Genomic DNA, 15,005 nt, shown 5'->3' on the forward strand with positions numbered 1-15,005 from the left:
TATTTCCTGGATTCTGTTTTGTACCTATTTAAAGAACCTAAAATGCACAACTTCGAAAGCTTTTTGATTAATAAATGTGGCAATGCATGAACGAAACGGTGGTTCAGTTTACGGAAGACATTTCTAAGCAGCATTCGAACCAATTTACAAATCATTTGGGGGAGAAAAAAAAAAAGTACAGGAACTACTTGGTTGGAGGGAACTTCAGCCCTGTTCCAGGTCATCTGCAAATCAGTCACACATCTCAAAACGCCTGGATAAGTGTTCAACAAGTCAGAAATCACATAAGAGAGGAAAATCTTAACTTCCACTATGTCACATTGTCTCCTATTGGCATCGATGCATTGACTATGTGAGAATTTGAGTGGAGGTTAAGATTCGCCCCCAAAAGATTGGTTAATTTATGGAGTGTGGCTGCATTGTGCAGGCAGTCTGGAACACAGCCGTTGACAGCAGAGAACTGCCCAGTTAGGACGGCCTGACCCCTGAACCCTCTTCTACGTCCGCAGGGGGGTTGGCTGACTTGTGGAAAGATGTTTCCTTGAAGATGAACCAGCAGTTCCCACCCCATAATATCAGATTGAGGAATCCAAAGATCTGCCGTCAGGGAGGGGCAACAAAATCATGTTTCTTAGTCAGGAAGAGTTACATTTTGTCCCCCATTGAAGATGTTGCTACTACGCCTCATTATGAACCTTTCCCGTTGTGAGATTTAAAGAGGGCACTACAAAAGAGGACTTCAAGTGAAGCAGGGTTCAAGCCAATCAATTGAGGAAGTACACTTTTTTAAATTGATTTTTAAAGCAGTTTCCTTGAATTGAAGGTGCAGATTATAACCAACCTACCACAGAGGAGTTGAGTCGGCCCATGTGAGGCACTGCTCCTGGTGTACACTTGTTACCAACGTCCTTGCAGGTGGAGATTAAGGCTACCAGGTTAGAGGGGCTGGTAGCCCACTTCACGTCAGTCAGGCCTTTACCCCAGGCAGAGGAGGACACCAGCCACAGGAAGGTGAAGGCTGCGGTCACCAGCAGGTCCTGTTGGAAGGATGGGAAATACAAGCTGTACAATACATTCAGGTTCAGGATGAAAGTTGGAACTTTAAAAAAGAAACCCAACTAAACGGTACCGTCAGAGAGTATTCACACCCCTTGATTTATTCCAAATGTTGTTGTTTTACAACCGGAATTCAATAGATCACACAATACCCCAGAATGACAGTGAAAACATGTTGTAGAAATGTGAAAAAAAAAATGGAAACAGAAATGTCATTTACACAAGTAATTATTTTATTTCAGTTTACTAAATTATTTTTTCATTATTAATTTTATAGGCTACTGGCAATGCCCCAAAATTTGTTCTGTATGGTTCTGCCTGACAAAATGACTGAGGACTGGCCACTAGCCTACTATAAACAAGCCTTGCTCTTGAGGTGGTTTTAATAGCTGTAACAAACACGCCTGTTATATATACACTACAAGATACAAGGGGCGGCAGGTAACCTAGTGGTTAGAGCGTTGGACTCAGATCCAATCCCCGAGCTGACAAGGTCAAAATAAATCATCTGTTGCCCCTGAACAAGGCAGTTAACCCACTGTTCCTAGAACAGTTAACCCACTGTTCCTAGACCAGTTAACCCACTGTTCCTAGACCAGTTAACCCACTGTTCCTAGACCAGTTAACCCACTGTTCCTAGGCAGTAACTGAAAATATGACTTTGTTCTTAACTGACTTGCCTGGTTAAATAAATGTAAAATAAAAATGTCTAAAACACTCAAATATGTTTTTATTCATTTGTAAACATTTTGAAAAACATAATTCCACTTTGACATTATGGGGCATTGTGTGTAGGACATTGATAAAAAATAAATATATATATTTAAAAAAAAAAATTTTTAATCAATTTTCAATTCATGCTATAACAAAATGTTCAAAATGTAAAAGAGGTGCGACTACTTTTTGAAGGCAGTGTACGTAAACAGGGCAGGGTAGCCTAGTGGTTAGAGCATTGGACTAGTAACCGAAAGGTTGCAAGTTCAAACCCCCGAGCTGACAAGGTACAAAATCTGTCGTTCTGCCCCTGAACAGGCAGTTAACCCACTGTTCCCAGGCCGTCATTGAAAATAAGAATTTGTTCTTAACCGACTTGCCTAGTTAAATAAAAGGTAAAAAAAAAAAAAAAACAGACCATAATAACCTCACTCTGTACCAGGTTATTACTGCATTCCACAAAAATGTGTTATAAAGCTTATGATTTCCATTTTAATGCATCATTGTTTGGGACTTAAACTAGTGAAGGAGACCTGGGTTAAATACACAATGTCAAAGACTTGAAAGTATTTGATGTGCGCTTGGTTCCAGAGGACCCCTCACCTTCCTCACTTCCAGAGGACCCCTCACCTTCCTCACTTCCAGAGGACCCCTCACCCAGAGGACCCCTCACCTTCCTCACTTCCAGAGGACCCCTCACCTTCCTCAGTTCCAGGTCTTCCTTGACACACCCATTAAGTGCGCTTTCTCGGACCTCGTTTTAGACTCCACGGAGGTGGTGTTAGTCGAGGTGTGGTGTTACACTTTATTGTAGTAAAACAAGGGTAGAACCAAGAGCCTGAGTTTTTAAAAATTGTATAAGAATCAATGTGTGATCCAGATTGTTTGCAGAATGTTTCAAAAAAAGTGCCGATATCAGGTGTCTTTAATTACACTCGAGTTGTTTAGTGTGTTTCATGCCACTCTTAAGAAAAACAGTTGAGTGAAAATAGTTCTAGGAGGATTTTGCACAACACCATCTCACCACCACCACCACAGAGAGCATAAACACCATCTCACCACTACCACAGAGAACATAAACACCATCTCACCACTACCACAGAGAGCATAAACACCATCTCACCACTACCAGAGAACATAAACACCATCTCACCACTACCACAGAGAGCATAAACACCATCTCACCACTACCACAGAGAGCATAAACACTCATCAACACCATCTCAACTCTACCACAGAGAGCATAAAGTTCACCATTCCAGTTTATTCACCTCAATGGGGGCCAGGTTTACAGAATGTTTGCTTGTTCCCAAAGTCTCACACAGATTTCAAATGTCTTTAGCTACACACAACAAAATCTCTCAAGCTCTTTAGTGTTCAAGGTCGTTCTATAGACGGGCTCAACACCTACCACCTTCAACTCACCACTACAAAGAAAAAAAAAAAAGAGCATGAACAGAACAATTCCCAGTTAACTCACCACAATGGGGCCGCGGCTGGTCTGCCTGTAGACGTGCTGGTAGCCCAGGTAGATCACCAGACTGGCGGCGCTGTAGAGGAAGGCAAACACCCCGATACAGACGAAGAACTCAGCTGAGGAGGAGTAGTCCCCGGTCAGATAGGTCTGGATAGTGCTGGAGTCATTCTTACAGGAGGGGACAGTGTATGGGTGAGCCATGAGTCTGTAGGAGTAGAGTGAGATAAGGTTGTGTTCACAAAGGACAAACACACACACACACACACTTCTCAGGTCAGTCATAGTCAATGCATGTTTTATGTTCTGCTTACCTGAATGGGTAGTTAAAGTCAGCAGTGATTTCTTGGCTTCTGCTTCCCTGGCACAGCACGTTGATGCTCGTAGAGCCGGCATAACCAGACGTTGTAGCGAAGGCAAATATGGAGAAGACCTGCAGATACACGAAAGCTCAAATAAGGACAGGACACAATCAAAATGAAAGAAACAGTTGACACACGACAGGACATAACTGGAAATAACTTTATGAAATTACGTTCAGTCCAAAAAACATACAGAACATGTAACTATAACACCCGTTTGTTTTACAGGTTTAAAGCAGTCTGAAGGCGTTTGTGACACGAGTTGATAGGTCAGGTAACGGATCAGATAGAACTACTGACAGAATGTGGAGCAGGACTCGATCATGGGCCTTCGAGTCATCGTGGATGAGTCACACACATACAGGACATCCTTCTTCACAGGAAGTGAATATAGAATGAAAAAAAAACAGCCTTAGAGAAATCAACTGTGGTTGTAGAACTGTAGTGACGGTCTGGGTTTGATACAAGGGTTAAATATGGTGGTTAGATTCATGTTTATTTAAACATTTATTTTTGCCCGTACCCCCCAAAAAAACAATCATTTGGTTTTATGTTCAGTTTAAAAGTTATTTTAGTTTGTTTTGGAGTCAAACATAGTTTCAGTATATTTTGTTTTTTCAAGCAGATTTGTACATTTTTCCCCCCATTTTTGGGGATTATTTGTTTTTCATTTGAGTTTTATAGGCTACTGGCAATGCCCCCAAATTAGTTCTGTATGGTTCTGCCTGACAAAATGACTGAGGACTGGCCACTAGCCTACTATAAACAAGCCTTGCTCTAGAGGTGGTTTTAATAGCTGTAACAAACACGCCTGTTATATATACACTACAGGATACAAGGGGCGGCAGGTAACCTAGTGGTTAGAGCGTTGGACTCAGATCCAATCCCCGAGCTGACAAGGTCAAAATAAATCATCTGTTGCCCCTGAACAAGGCAGTTAACCCACTGTTCCTAGACCAGTTAACCCACTGTTCCTAGACCAGTTAACCCACTGTTCCTAGACCAGTTAACCCACTGTTCCTAGACCAGTTAACCCACTGTTCCTAGACCAGTTAACCCACTGTTCCTAGACCAGTTAACCCACTGTTCCTAGACCAGTTAACCCACTGTTCCTAGACCAGTTAACCCACTGTTCCTAGGTAGTAACTGAAAATATGACTTTGTTCTTAACTGACTTGCCTGGTTAAATAAATGTAAAATAAAAATCTCTAAAACACTTGTCAATCTCAAGAAACACTACCTATAGACAGGTGTGAATGACTTGATACTGACAGATTTGCTACAATGAAAGATGGCTGATACTATTACTATATTCAAATATATAATACTAACAGTATAGTAATATACTGGTAATAGAGTTCAACCGATTAATCGGAATGGCCGATTAATTAGGGCCGATTTCAAGTTGTCATAACAATCGGAAATCTGTATTTTTGGGCGCCGATTTTTTTATTTATTATACACCTTTATTTAACTAGGCAAGTCAGTTAAGAACACATTCTTATGTTCAATGATGGCCTAGGAACAGTGGGTTAACTGCCTCATTCAGGGGCAGAGCGACAGATTTTTACCTTGTCAGCTCGGGGGATCCAATCTTGCAACCATACAGTTAACTAGTCCAACGCTCTAACCACCTGCTTACATTGCACTCCACGAGGAGCCTGCCTGTTACGTGAATGCAGTAAGAAGCCGAGGTAAGTTGCTAGCTAGCATTAAACTTGTCTTATAAAAAAATCAATCATAATCACTAGTTAACTACACATGGTTGATGATATTACTAGTTTATCTAGCGTGTCGTGCTTTGCTTATAATCGATGTGGTGCGTATCGTTGCTCCAATGTGTACCTAACCATAAATATCAATGCCTTTCTTAAAATCAATACACAGAAGTATATGTTTTTAAACCTGCATATTTAGCTAAAAGAAATCCAGGTTAGCAGGCAATATTAACCAGGTGAAATTGTGTCACTTCTCTTGCGTTCATTGCACGCAGAGTCAGTGTATATGCAACAGTTTGGGCCGCCTAATTTGCCAGGATTTTACGTAATTATGACATAACATTGAAGGTTGTGTAATGTAACAGCAATATTTAGACTGATGGATGTCACCCGTTAGATAAAATACGTAACGGTTCCGTATTTGACTGAAAGAATAAACATTTTGTTTTCGAAATGATCGTTTCCAGATTCGACCATTTTAATGACCTAAGGCTCGTATTTCTGTGTGTTATTATGTTATAACTAAGTCTATGATTTGATAGAGCAGTCTGAGCGGTGGTAGGCAGCAGCAGGCTCGTAAGCATTCATTCAAACAGCACTTTCGTGCATTTTGCCAGCAGCTCTTCGCAAGCACAGCGCTGTTTATGACTTCAAGCCTATCAACTCCCGAGATTAGGCTTGTGTAACCGATGTGTAATGGCTAGCTAGTTAGCGGGGTGAACGCTAATAGCGTTTCAAAAGTTACTCGCTCTGAGACTTGGAGTAGTTATTCCCCTTGCTCTGCATGGGTAAAACACTGCTTCGAGGGTGGCTGTTGTCGATGTGTTCATGGTTCGAGCCCAGGTAGGAGCGAGGAGAGGGACGGAAGCTATACTGTTACACTGGCAATACTAAAGTGCCTATAAGAACATCAAATAGTCAAAGGTTAATGAAATACAAATGGTATAGAGGGAAATAGTCTGATAATTCCTATAATAACTACAACCTAAAACTTATTACCTGGGAATATTGAAGACTCTTGTTAAAAGGAACTTTCATATGTTCTCATGTTCTGAGCAAGGAACTTAATCGTTAGCTTTCTTAGATGGCACATATTTCACTTTTACTTTCTTCTCCAACACTTTGTTTTTGCTTTATTTAAACCAAATTGAACATGTTTCATTATTTATTTGAGGCAGAACAGGGCTCGGGCAGCCGAGCGGAAATGGAGGAAAACTCGCCTCCCTGCGGACCTGGCATCCTTTCACTCCCTCCTCTCTACATTTTCCTCTTCTGTCGCTGCTGCTAAAGCCACTTTCTACCACTCTAAATTCCAAGCATCTGCCTCTAACCCTAGGATGCTCTTTGCCACCTTCTCCTCCCTCCTGAATCCTCCTCCCTCTCTGCAGATGACTTCGTCAACCATTTTGAAAAGAAGGTCGACGACATCCGATCCTCGTTTGCTAAGTCAAACGACACCGCTGGTTCTGCTCACACTGCCCTACCCTGTGCTCTGACCTCTTTCTCCCCTCTCTCTCCAGATGAAATCTCGCGTCTTGTGACGGCCGGCCGCCCAACAACCTGCCCGCTTGACCCTATCCCCTCCTCTCTTCTCCAGACCATTTCCGGAGACCTTCTCCCTTACCTCACCTCGCTCATCAACTCATCCCTGACCGCTGGCTACGTCCCTTCCGTCTTCAAGAGAGCGAGAGTTGCACCCCTTCTGAAAAAAACCTACACTCGATCCCTCCGATGTCAACAACTACAGACCAGTATCCCTTCTTTCTTTTCTCTCCAAAACCCTTGAACGTGCCGTCCTTGGCCAGCTCTCCGCTATCTCTCTCAGAATGACCTTCTTGATCCAAATCAGTCAGGTTTCAAGACTAGTCATTCAACTGAGACTGCTCTTCTCTGTATCACGGAGGCGCTCCGCACTGCTAAAGCTAACTCTCTCTCCTCTGCTCTCATCCTTCTAGACCTATCGGCTGCCTTCGATACTGTGAACCATCAGATCCTCCTCTCCACCCTCTCCGAGTTGGGCATCTCCGGCGCGGCCCACGCTTGGATTGCGTCCTACCTGACAGGTCGCTCCTACCAGGTGGCGTGGCGAGAATCCGTCTCCTCACCACGTGCTCTCACCACTGGTGTCCCCAGGGCTCTGTTCTAGGCCCTCTCCTATTCTCGCTATACACCAAGTCACTTGGCTCTGTCATAACCTCACATGGTCTCTCCTATCATTGCTATGCAGACGACACACAATTAATCTTCCTCTTTCCCCCTTCTGATGACCAGGTGGCGAATCGCATCTCTGCATGTCTGGCAGACATATCAGTGTGGATGACGGATCACCACCTCAAGCTGAACCTCGGCAAGACGGAGCTGCTCTTCCTCCCGGGGAAGGACTGCCCGTTCCATGATCTCGCCATCACGGTTGACAACTCCACTGTGTCCTCCTCCCAGAGCGCTAAGAACCTTGGCGTGATCCTGGACAACACCCTGTCGTTCTCAACTAACATCAAGGCGGTGGCCCGTTCCTGTAGGTTCATGCTCTACAACATCCGCAGAGTACGACCCTGCCTCACACAGGAAGCGGCGCAGGTCCTAATCCAGGCACTCGTCATCTCCCGTCTGGATTACTGCAACTCGCTGTTGGCTGGGCTCCCTGCCTGTGCCATTAAACCCCTACAACTCATCCAGAACGCCGCAGCCCGTCTGGTGTTCAACCTTCCCAAGTTCTCTCACGTCACCCCGCTCCTCCGCTCTCTCCACTGGCTTCCAGTTGAAGCTCGCATCCGCTACAAGACCATGGTGCTTGCCTACGGAGCTGTGAGGGGAACGGCACCTCAGTACCTCCAGGCTCTGATCAGGCCCTACACCCAAACAAGGGCACTGCGTTCATCCACCTCTGGCCTGCTCGCCTCCCTACCACTGAGGAAGTACAGTTCCCGCTCAGCCCAGTCAAAACTGTTCGCTGCTCTGGCCCCCCAATGGTGGAACAAACTCCCTCACGACGCCAGGACAGCGGAGTCAATCACCACCTTCCGGAGACACCTGAAACCCCACCTCTTTAAGGAATACCTAGAATAGGATAAAGTAATCCTTCTCACCCCCTTAAAAGATTTAGATGCACTATTGTAAAGTGGCTGCTCCACTGGATGTCATAAGGTGAATGCACCAATTTGTAAGTCGCTCTGGATAAGAGCGTCTGCTAAATGACTTAAATGTAATGTTAAAATGAGGCTAAATGGATTTTATGGACGTATTATATTAAGTTAAAATAAGTGTTCATTCAGTATTGCTGTAATTGTCATTATTACAAATAAATAAATAAAAATCGCCCGATTAATCGGTATCGGCCTTTTTTGATCCTCCAATAATCAGTATCGGTGTTGAAAAATCATAAATCGGTCGACCTCTAACTGGTAGTATTTTATAAACATTACCAGTCAGATGAAAACGAGAACCTAAAGAGGTATGGTCTATAGTCTTCTGTAACTGCACAATGTGTTCCGTGTCACAACTCAGGCAGGCAGTCATAACATGCTTCGCAAACTACAATGTAACAATCTCATAATTGCAACAATGTTTAATGTTCAGTTGACTACAACGAAGTTCTTACAATATAGGTTCAAGACGCCTAAATGATTACATTGTACTTACATGATGAATAGGTTAACTCTTACCATACCACCACTATGGGCATGTTCTGTACAGTGACAAGGTAGTTTCAATCAATTAGAAACCCATTCTGCTATACTAAGACCAGTGAAATGTAGGTTAAATTGACAACTGAGTGAAGAGCAGAAACAAGCAAGTCGCAGCAATGAAGAACGCGAAGGGGTGGGGGGCATTTTCCCGCACAACACCAGCAGCATGGTTGAAAAAGTCACTGGTTGCATAAGGCCTAAATGATTAAGCTAAATAAAAACATATATTTGATACATTGAATTCCTCCCCATCCTAGGCCACATAATAACTAAGCGAAATTCGACTCATCGATGTAACGTTACTTCACATCAACAGCGTTGAGCCTAATCGAGGCGATTATTTGGTTAGACCGAAAGCCGTATTTGTTTTTGAAATAAAAACTTCATATTATGTGACGTAAAAGCGCCAGTCCGTCCACACGTCTCGCCGCTCAACTCCGTCGGTGTAGAGTACATCTCCGGGTTGAGCTCTACTTGGTTGCCTACATAATATCCTAATATGTAAATAAGAACAAACAAAAAACTCACTTACCCATTCGAGCACTCTAATAAATGCCAAGGGCTCTTTCAAGGGCCCCAGGTCAAGAGCAAATCCTGAAGTCAGAATGTTCTTTTGATATTCAGGGACGAAGAGGTAAACAACGTTTTTATTAGCTAAAACAAGGTGTTCGTTAGAGCTTCCGCATTCAACCACCACATGCATTGATTACCACGCAATATGTTTGCGGAATAGAAGTAGGTTGAAAATTATATTTAGAAAACACATAAAAACGTATTTGACACGCTGTTGTTACCTGGGTTATCCCGTCCATCGTACCACTATCCAAGTTTATTTCTCGGACAGTATTAAACACTTAGACAATTACAAAATAATTTTCGAAATTTATGCCAAACTTTTTGTGTGTGTGTGTGTGAAAAGCGCTGCCCACGTGATCACCGACGTTCTTAAAGTGACACGTTGTGAATGGATAGTCCGCCTTTCCCTCTTCAACTTCGTCTTCTTCTATGATATCATGGCGGTCCGCAAACAATCGTTTAAGTGCATACCGCCACCTACTGTGTGGAAGGTTCGATCAATCGCGATCTGCCCGCTTCTGTATTACCATGAAAATACAATTCTAAACCAAATAAATCCCTGACTTCTGCCACACCCCTCTCCCCAACCCCAGTAAACTGTATCTAAATCATGCTGAAACACTCCACCCAGCATGTCAACAACCATTTCAACAATAACATCTGTTACCCCCCCAATATATGTTTTGCCATCTCCACAATAACCTTCAACCTGGCAATTCTGCTTTCCACAACCCAAGTCGTATTTTTATTTATTTTTATTAACAAATATCAACAAACAAAAGAGGAATAGTCACATGCAAACAAGCATACATACAAACTATTTATATTGCCAGGAATCCTAAACAAACAAATCATATTCATTAATAATACAAGTTTTAATTGCCTTTTTGTTTTTCATTTTAGTTAAAGTAGTGCCATATTGTACCCAAGTCGTATTGATAGCCTTACTAATAAAAGCTATGAAGTCAACTTTATTCATTATCAAAAGTGTCCTTTGACACCGCACATTCATGAACAAGATTTCTGAACAGTCCTAGAAACCATGACAGGACCATCAGAAACATCAGTCTGACAGCAGGTCCACTTACTACAGGTACATCCATGTCAGCTCCATCAGTCTGACAGTAGGTCCACTTACTACAGCTCCGTCAGTCTGACAGTAGGTCCACTTACTACAGGTACATCCATGTCAGCTCCATCAGTCTGACAGTAGGTCCACTTACTACAGGTACATCCATGTCAGCTCCATCAGTAGGTCCACTTACTACAGATACATACATGTCAGCTCCATCAGTAGGTCCACTTACTACAGGTACATCCATGTCAGCTCCATCAGTCTGACAGTAGGTCTACTTACTACAGGTACATCCATGTCAGCTCCATCAGTCTGACAGTAGGTCCACTTACTACAGATACATCCATGTCAGCTCCATCAGTAAGTCTACTTACTACAGATACATCCATGTCAGCTCCATCAGTCTGACAGTAGGTCCACTTACTACAGGTACATCCATGTCAGCTCCATCAGTAGGTCCACTTACTACAGGTACATACATGTCAGCTCCATCAGTCTGACAGTAGGTCCACTTACTACAGGTACATACATGTCAGCTCCATCAGTAGGTCCACTTACTACAGATACATACATGTCAGCTCCATCAGTAGGTCCACTTACTACAGGTACATACATGTCAGCTCCATCAGTCTGACAGTAGGTCCACTTACTACAGCTCCATCAGTCTGACAGCAGGTCCACTTACTACAGGTACATACATGTCAGCTCCATCAGTAGGTCCACTTACTACAGGTACATCCATGTCAGCTCCATCAGTAAGTCTACTTACTACAGATACATCCATGTCAGCTCCATCAGTCTGACAGTAGGTCCACTTACTACAGGTACATCCATGTCAGCTCCATCAGTAGGTCCACTTACTACAGGTACATACATGTCAGCTCCATCAGTCTGACAGTAGGTCCACTTACTACAGATACATACATGTCAGCTCCATCAGTAGCTCCATCAGTAGTCCACTTACTACAGATACATACATGTCAGCTCCATCAGTAGGTCCACTTACTACAGGTACATACATGTCAGCTCCATCAGTCTGACAGTAGGTCCACTTACTACAGCTCCATCAGTCTGACAGCAGGTCCACTTACTACAGGTACATACATGTCAGCTCCATCAGTAGGTCCACTTACTACAGGTACATCCATGTCAGCTCCATCAGTCTGACAGTAGGTCCACTTACTACAGGTACATCCATGTCAGCTCCATCAGTCTGACAGTAGGTTCACTTACTACAGATACATCCATGTCAGCTCCATCAGTCTGACAGCAGGACCACTTACTACAGGTACATACATGTCAGCTCCATCAGTCTGACAGTAGGTTCACTTACTACAGATACATCCATGTCAGCTCCATCAGTCTGACAGTAGGTCCACTTACTACAGATACATCCATGTCAGCTCCATCGGTCTGACAGCAGGTCCACTTACTGCAGGTACATCCATGTCAGCTCCATCAGTCTGACAGTAGGTCTACTTACTACAGATACATCCATGTCAGCTCCATCAGTCTGACAGTAGGTCCACTTACTACAGATACATCCATGTCAGCTCCATCAGTCTGACAGCAGGTCTACTTACTACAGGTACATCCATGTCAGCTCCATCAGTAGGTCCACTTACTACAGGTACATCCATGTCAGCTTCATCAGTCTGACAGTAGGTCTACTTACTACAGATACATCCATGTCAGCTCCATCAGTAGGTCCACTTACTACAGGTACATCCATGTCAGCTCCATCAGTAGGTCCACTTACTGCAGGTACATCAATGTCAGCTCCATCAGTAGGTCCACTTACTACAGGTACATCCATGTCAGCTCCATCAGTAGGTCCACTTACTACAGGTACATCCATGTCAGCTCCATCAGTAGGTCTACTTACTACAGGTACATCCATGTCAGCTCCATCAGTCTGACAGTAGGTCCACTTACTGCAGATACATCCATGTCAGCTCCATCAGTCTGACAGTAGGTCCACTTACTACAGGTACATCCATGTCAGCTCCATCAGTAGGTCCACTTACTACAGATACATACATGTCAGCTCCATCAGTAGGTCCACTTACTGCAGGTACATCCATGTCAGCTCCATCAGTCTGACAGTAGGTCCACTTACTACAGATACATCCATGTCAGCTCCATCAGTCTGACAGCAGGTCCACTTACTACAGATACATCCATGTCAGCTCCATCAGTAGGTCTACTTACTACAGGTACATCCATGTCAGCTCCATCAGTCTGACAGCAGGTCCACTTACTGCAGGTACATCCATGTCAGCTCCATCAGTAGGTCCACTTACTACAGGTACATCCATGTCAGCTCCATCAGTAGGTCCACTTACTACAGGTACATCCATGTCAGCTCCATCAGTCTGACAGCAGGTCCACTTACTACAGGTACATCCATGTCAGCTCCATCAGTCTGACAGTAGGTCCACTTACTACAGGTACATCCATGTCAGCTCCATCAGTCTGACAGTAGGTCTACTTACTACAGGTACATACATGTCAGCTCCATCAGTCTGACAGTAGGTTCACTTACTACAGATACATCCATGTCAGCTCCATCAGTCTGACAGTAGGTTCACTTACTACAGATACATCCATGTCAGCTCCATCAGTCTGACAGTAGGTCCACTTACTACAGATACATCCATGTCAGCTCCATCAGTCTGACAGCAGGTCCACTTACTACAGGTACATCCATGTCAGCTCCATCAGTCTGACAGCAGGTCCACTTACTACAGGTACATCCATGTCAGCTCCATCAGTAGGTCCACTTACTACAGGTACATCCATGTCAGCTTCATCAGTCTGACAGTAGGTTCACTTACTACAGATACATCCATGTCAGCTCCATCAGTCTGACAGTAGGTCTACTTACTACAGGTACATACATGTCAGCTCCATCAGTAGGTCCACTTACTACAGATACATCCATGTCAGCTCCATCAGTCTGACAGTAGGTCCACTTACTACAGGTACATCCATGTCAGCTCCATCAGTAGGTCCACTTACTACAGATACATACATGTCAGCTCCATCAGTAGGTCCACTTACTGCAGGTACATCCATGTCAGCTCCATCAGTCTGACAGTAGGTCCACTTACTACAGATACATCCATGTCAGCTCCATCAGTCTGACAGCAGGTCCACTTACTACAGATACATCCATGTCAGCTCCATCAGTAGGTCTACTTACTACAGGTACATCCATGTCAGCTCCATCAGTCTGACAGCAGGTCCACTTACTGCAGGTACATCCATGTCAGCTCCATCAGTAGGTCCACTTACTACAGGTACATCCATGTCAGCTCCATCAGTAGGTCCACTTACTACAGGTACATCCATGTCAGCTCCATCAGTCTGACAGCAGGTCCACTTACTACAGGTACATCCATGTCAGCTCCATCAGTCTGACAGTAGGTCCACTTACTACAGGTACATCCATGTCAGCTCCATCAGTCTGACAGTAGGTCTACTTACTACAGGTACATACATGTCAGCTCCATCAGTCTGACAGTAGGTTCACCTACTACAGATACATCCATGTCAGCTCCATCAGTCTGACAGTAGGTTCACTTACTACAGATACATCCATGTCAGCTCCATCAGTCTGACAGTAGGTCCACTTACTACAGATACATCCATGTCAGCTCCATCAGTCTGACAGCAGGTCCACTTACTACAGGTACATCCATGTCAGCTCCATCAGTCTGACAGCAGGTCCACTTACTACAGGTACATCCATGTCAGCTCCATCAGTAGGTCCACTTACTACAGGTACATCCATGTCAGCTTCATCAGTCTGACAGTAGGTTCACTTACTACAGATACATCCATGTCAGCTCCATCAGTCTGACAGTAGGTCTACTTACTACAGGTACATACATGTCAGCTCCATCAGTAGGTCCACTTACTACAGATACATCCATGTCAGCTCCATCAGTCTGACAGTAGGTCCACTTACTACAGGTACATAAATGTCAGCTCCATCAGTAGGTCCACTTACTACAGGTACATCCATGTCAGCTCCATCAGTCTGACAGTAGGTCTACTTACTACAGGTACATCCATGTCAGCTCCATCAGTAGGTCCACTTACTACAGATACATCCATGTCAGCTTCATCAGTCTGACAGTAGGTCCACTTACTGCAGGTACATCCATGTCAGCTCCATCAGTCTGACAGCAGGTCTACTTACTACAGATACATCCATGTCAGCTCCATCAGTAGGTCTACTTACTACAGATACATCCATGTCAGCTCCATCAGTAGGTCCACTTACTACAGGTACATCCATGTCAGCTCCATCAGTAGGTCCACTTACTACAGGTACAT

At 44.0% G+C, this 15,005-nt stretch overlaps 1 protein-coding gene across 1 annotated transcript; it reads right to left on the reverse strand.

Moving 5' to 3' along the window:
- Nucleotides 1-370: 370 nt before the first annotated feature.
- sypl2b (synaptophysin-like 2b) lies at nt 371-9,916 on the reverse strand. Its single transcript, XM_029649547.2, has 6 exons — nt 9,805-9,916; nt 9,543-9,620; nt 3,559-3,677; nt 3,251-3,452; nt 846-1,037; nt 371-597 (listed from the first exon to the last, which is right to left on the reverse strand). Exons 1-6 carry the CDS (start codon nt 9,820-9,822, stop codon nt 469-471), a joined length of 738 nt encoding a protein of 245 aa, XP_029505407.1. The 5' UTR covers nt 9,823-9,916; the 3' UTR covers nt 371-468.
- Nucleotides 9,917-15,005: the final 5,089 nt, after the last annotated feature.

Source organism: Oncorhynchus nerka, linkage group LG20 (assembly GCF_034236695.1).
Source record: "Oncorhynchus nerka isolate Pitt River linkage group LG20, Oner_Uvic_2.0, whole genome shotgun sequence".
Classification (NCBI taxonomy): Eukaryota; Metazoa; Chordata; class Actinopteri; order Salmoniformes; family Salmonidae; genus Oncorhynchus; species Oncorhynchus nerka.